Here is a 4,430-nt window from a genome sequence, read left to right as displayed (position 1 = left end):
GATTCGAAGGGATGATCCTGGTCGTTGCTGCGATGTTGAAGGACTTTCTTGTCAGGTTCGTCATACGACCTCCCCGCTTAGCGTTATATTTTTCAATGTCGATCACGTATTGCAGCGGGCGCTCCTTGTGTCGGAAAATGAGAGCTGAGATCAATTCAAACCAGCCTGGAAGCATTATGAGCTATTCACTGATTTTTCGAAAAAAATTTTCGGCGGTACCAGTGACCGATACACTTTGAGGTAATTCATTATTTTAGAAATTTTGATCTCAAGTTCCAGGAATCGAAATATGGACCGATACGAGAGGAATAAAATGTTAAGTATATCATAAAAATATCCACTTTATTTGTCAACCCCACTTTCCGTGGTATTAGCCGAGAATACACACGAATAGATAGTATAGTAGTGACATAGTGATATTAATTATAATGGTAATAATAGTGCTATAATTAACGGTAATAGCTTAGTATGTAATATCTCTAGAGTATGTAATAGTTTCTTTTCCCTCTCTTGTTCTTCCTTATCGTGATTGCCTTTTGATACTTGCTTCTATTATTCGTAGTCCATTGCAACGTTATCTCGTAGCCAGAGTATCGATAGAACAATAGAAGGAAAGTAACGTCTGTTTATTCGTTATCTTTCCATGCATTAAGATTAACGCTTGATGAATAAATATTAAAGTACCATTTATCACATAATCGCCACGTTAAGGGTGTCTTTTCGTATTCGTTGCCAGAAATTAAAATGGAACATTGAGAAGCATTTGGTCACGGGGAGAGAGAAAATAATGGAAATGTATTTTCCTAAATGTCTATAGGCTGGTGAGTATGCGTGATACTTTTTTTTTTTTTATATTTCTTGATAGTTTTCACTTAATTTTCAATGGCTCCGGAAGATCCGTTCGGACTTCCGAAAGAATCCTAAAGGTTTCGAATCAATCAACGATATCTAAAATTAAATTCGGTCAGATTATTTTGATATACAATATTTATATTTCAATTATATCTCTTACTCTCATTCTACCTCTCACACGCGAGAAACTACAAAAGATTATACTTTTTTTCTTTCTGAAGTTTTTTCGGCTTCTATCACACATTGTAATCGAGGAATTCGCAATTTTTCTTTCGCTACTTATAGAAAACAAAAAAAAACTGAGCATTGACTGACTGCGCATTTTGCGCAATTTTCGATGAGATCCTAAGGGAACGTGGAAAAATCAGCGGTCGAAGTGACACGAATAAGATACAAGCAAAGATATATTATTTAGTATATTCGTAGAAACACGTGGGGGAGATTAAATAAGATCAATCATCCACAATAAACGTTCAAAGATATAACCTCGTCTACGTCACTCGATTTGGATAAGCGATTGATTACGTAATTGATTCGAATTAGAAGTTTGAGATCATTTCAAAAGGTCCCTTTTATTTCCGGGGGTGTTACATTTCTTTTCAATAGCTAACCTATGATCTTCTGTAATTACGGACTTCGGATCTTAACATAATAAAAGTTAGAAAAGTGAATGACGATCTGTTATACAGTCTCGGAATTACATTAAACGTGACCTCTCATTGATTTTCATTGGGTTCCACTTAGATTCTCTCATAATATCTGAATATCAGTCATACCGAGTCGCTTGGACCTTCTTTTGCGCACGCTCATAACATTCTCTCACGCACATTCTTGAAATTCGAAATTGCTGGAATTTCAAACTGTCCAATTGAGAGCACAGCACACTCGCGCACTATCACATAACGCATCCTACTTTTCTAGTAGTGGATCATCGTAGTCCCTCAGTCGTACTCGTGAGAGGATTCGGTCTTGGTCAGAAGATTATCTCTCTCCTCTTGGGTAGCGGGGACCTCAGAAGTCATCGGCCTTATAACTTTGGTAGCTTTGCTTACCTTGGTCAGCCCTTCGGTGGCTCCATTGACGCCGGAAGCGCTAGAAAAGAGACTGCGATCGTCATGTTAGAGCGAATATGGAAACTCAAGAAAATGCCGCAAAAGAAAACAAAATCCCGTCATAAAATTCCTAAAAGATACCACGGGGGAATTACTTACACAACGTCCATCTCGTCATCATCATCCTGGCTGAGTTCCTCGGTTGTTAGAGTAAAGTAGGGATTCGCGGATGCCGGTCGGAATTTGTAACCAGTCAACACGAAGAATACATATGTCGCCATCTCGCGGAACATTTCATCCAGCCACTCGTATTGGAATGGTACAGTGATCTTCAGAAGATAAACGATGATCCGCGTGAAATAAATGTAGCAGAAAATCATTATATAAAAGTGCCTGAAGAGTTTGAGCTTCCTCAAGTTAACAGCAGCTTTGCCATCGGTGTGACCAGCCTCCTGAAGATGTCTGATGCTCCACACAACGGGAAAGAGTATGGCGCCACAGCAGAGCAGATCCACAAGGATAAAGACGTCGCGCCACGTCTTGTGCTCAATGTCACCCTCTTCGCTTTCCTCAATTATTATTTCAGCTACGTTTGCCAATACCTGCAAGGAAACGATTCTCATTCCCAGATCTATCGAAATCCACTACAACAGATTGATCCGTGGATCGCAAAGTCTTCACCTGTAATGGTATCACGATCATGAAGAGTTTCTTATCCTTATCGTTGAGTATATGCTTGATAAACGTCCATCCCGTGCCGACGAGAACGATTGTGATGAAGAGTACAGCTCCTTTCAACAGGTGGGTGATGTAGTAGAGTACAGCCCAGGCTTCTACCTGCTCACCCTTCACTTGAATAAAGTGATAGTTGATTCCATGAAATAGAAGCGAGAGCGACTTCAGATAAACCAGTACGACCATCAAGGTGTGGATCTTGAATACCGGATGCCTAGACATCAAGGAAAAGGAAAAGATAATAGAGTTCGACTCCCTTATCCTGTTTTGAAGTAGAACTGAGAGTCTTACTTGCTATTCTTCAGAATGAAGACCCAAAAGCATCCAGAAAGAAAAAAAATAAAAGCCATCATAAAATAGAGAGTCGGAAGTGGCATTTCCCCGGCGCTGAGGTAGTTTCCGTTGTTGTTTTCTACGATGTGCACCTGACAATAAAATATATCTTTAAGTGGGTAAGCTAAGATGATCTCTCAGCTTCTGGGAAGCATCTGGATATTGGTAGTTAGCATAGACTTTCAAGATATAAGCGATCCAGGTCACAAGCCAAGAAGCTTCCTGGCTCGAAACCGTGTTACCGTCTGAATTCCATGTCAGGGAGCTTGCTGGTCTCTTGCCATCCTTACCGTGAAATCCATGGCGACCTGGGAGTAATCCTTGTAATTGGGACAGCTATGGAAGTAGAGATTATAGAGACCCTCTTCTTCCTCGTTCTCCACGTGCATCACGAAACTGACGTTGTAATATTTCTTGTTTTTTATTGTTTCCACAGTCATGGGAAGTTTGAGATGTGAGCACACAGTTTTATCCATATGTGAAATTTGCTCCACATGCTCCACAGGCTCGATTGACCTTCTGACCTCTGAAAATAAGAAGCAATCCAATCATTAGGAAGTCTTAACAATTAACTCTCCCCCTCTCTCCGCCTTTTAGAGCATCCTCGGCCAAGCACCTGGTGTACTTGTCTTTACATTTGGATTTATCGTCGTCCAGAATAGAATCTAGGATCGATCGCGAGCACTGATGCAAGAATCAGTGTCGAAAGGTCATCATCAACCTAGTGCACCATCCGCAGGGAGGAACCTCCTTGTTACATAAGCTAAAACTCAAAAATACCTGAGTTCCATCTTATTTATAATATCGAGGACGAGCGCTGATATTTTAAGCAACATTCAACTTTGCGTTACTTAATCATTCTCGTCACTTTTACGTGGACGTCATGGCTGAAATTTGGTGACAATAGCTTCCGTAATTGAAATTTGGTGACAATAGCTTCCGTAATTTGGGCTTCGTAAATGCTCCCGAGTACTGCTTCCGAAGGATGCTCTCGACTCGTGGAAATCAACCTTTTCCTCCCTGTGCGACTTCTTTATTTAAAAAAAAAAGAATGGAATTCCACTAAAATCGTGCGAGTGTCTTTCCGTTTTCTGTAAATCCATCTGGACGATGTCGAGTCACGCTGTTATATCTGGTGCCACAACAAAAAAATGGATATTACGATCAATCCCATGAGAATCTGTATCGCGAACTAGAGAAGATAATATTATCGAGTCTAAAACTTCTTCAGCAAGGTTTTCTGGCTGAAAATGTTGATGTGGACTACATTGAGACACGTGCCTGTTTTTCTAGATGCCATTTAGCGTATCCGGCTTCTCACAAAATTTTCGTTTATTATTCCAAGTACTATGTCGGCCTAGCGTCGATGTAATTCGTATATTCATAGATTTTCTCGAATATGATTAGTCAACGTTTTATAAACACGGAATCGCGTGCTTTGCTACCCCCCCCCCCCCC

General features: G+C 40.4%; 1 protein-coding gene across 2 annotated transcripts in view; it reads right to left on the bottom strand.

Moving 5' to 3' along the window:
- Positions 1-323: 323 nt before the first annotated feature.
- The window catches only part of LOC107273902 (protein GPR107), a 6,992-nt gene continuing 2,885 nt past the window's right edge, over positions 324-4,430 (bottom strand). The window contains exons 5-9 of one of the 2 annotated variants that reach the window (XM_015752516.2): positions 3,263-3,498; positions 2,931-3,064; positions 2,586-2,853; positions 2,064-2,506; positions 324-1,956 (exon numbers count right to left, since the gene is read on the bottom strand). In XM_015752516.2, the coding sequence (XP_015608002.1) occupies positions 1,794-1,956; positions 2,064-2,506; positions 2,586-2,853; positions 2,931-3,064; positions 3,263-3,498 (1,244 nt within the window). In that variant the 3' untranslated portion in view covers positions 324-1,793. The remainder of the gene's footprint in view (positions 1,957-2,063; positions 2,507-2,585; positions 2,854-2,930; positions 3,065-3,262; positions 3,499-4,430) is intronic. The other variant, XM_015752527.2, reaches the window with a different exon arrangement.

Source organism: Cephus cinctus, unplaced genomic scaffold (assembly GCF_000341935.2).
Source record: "Cephus cinctus unplaced genomic scaffold, Ccin1 Ccin1_scaffold0091, whole genome shotgun sequence".
Classification (NCBI taxonomy): domain Eukaryota; kingdom Metazoa; phylum Arthropoda; class Insecta; order Hymenoptera; family Cephidae; genus Cephus; species Cephus cinctus.
This window is presented reverse-complemented; position numbering and strand designations above follow the sequence as displayed.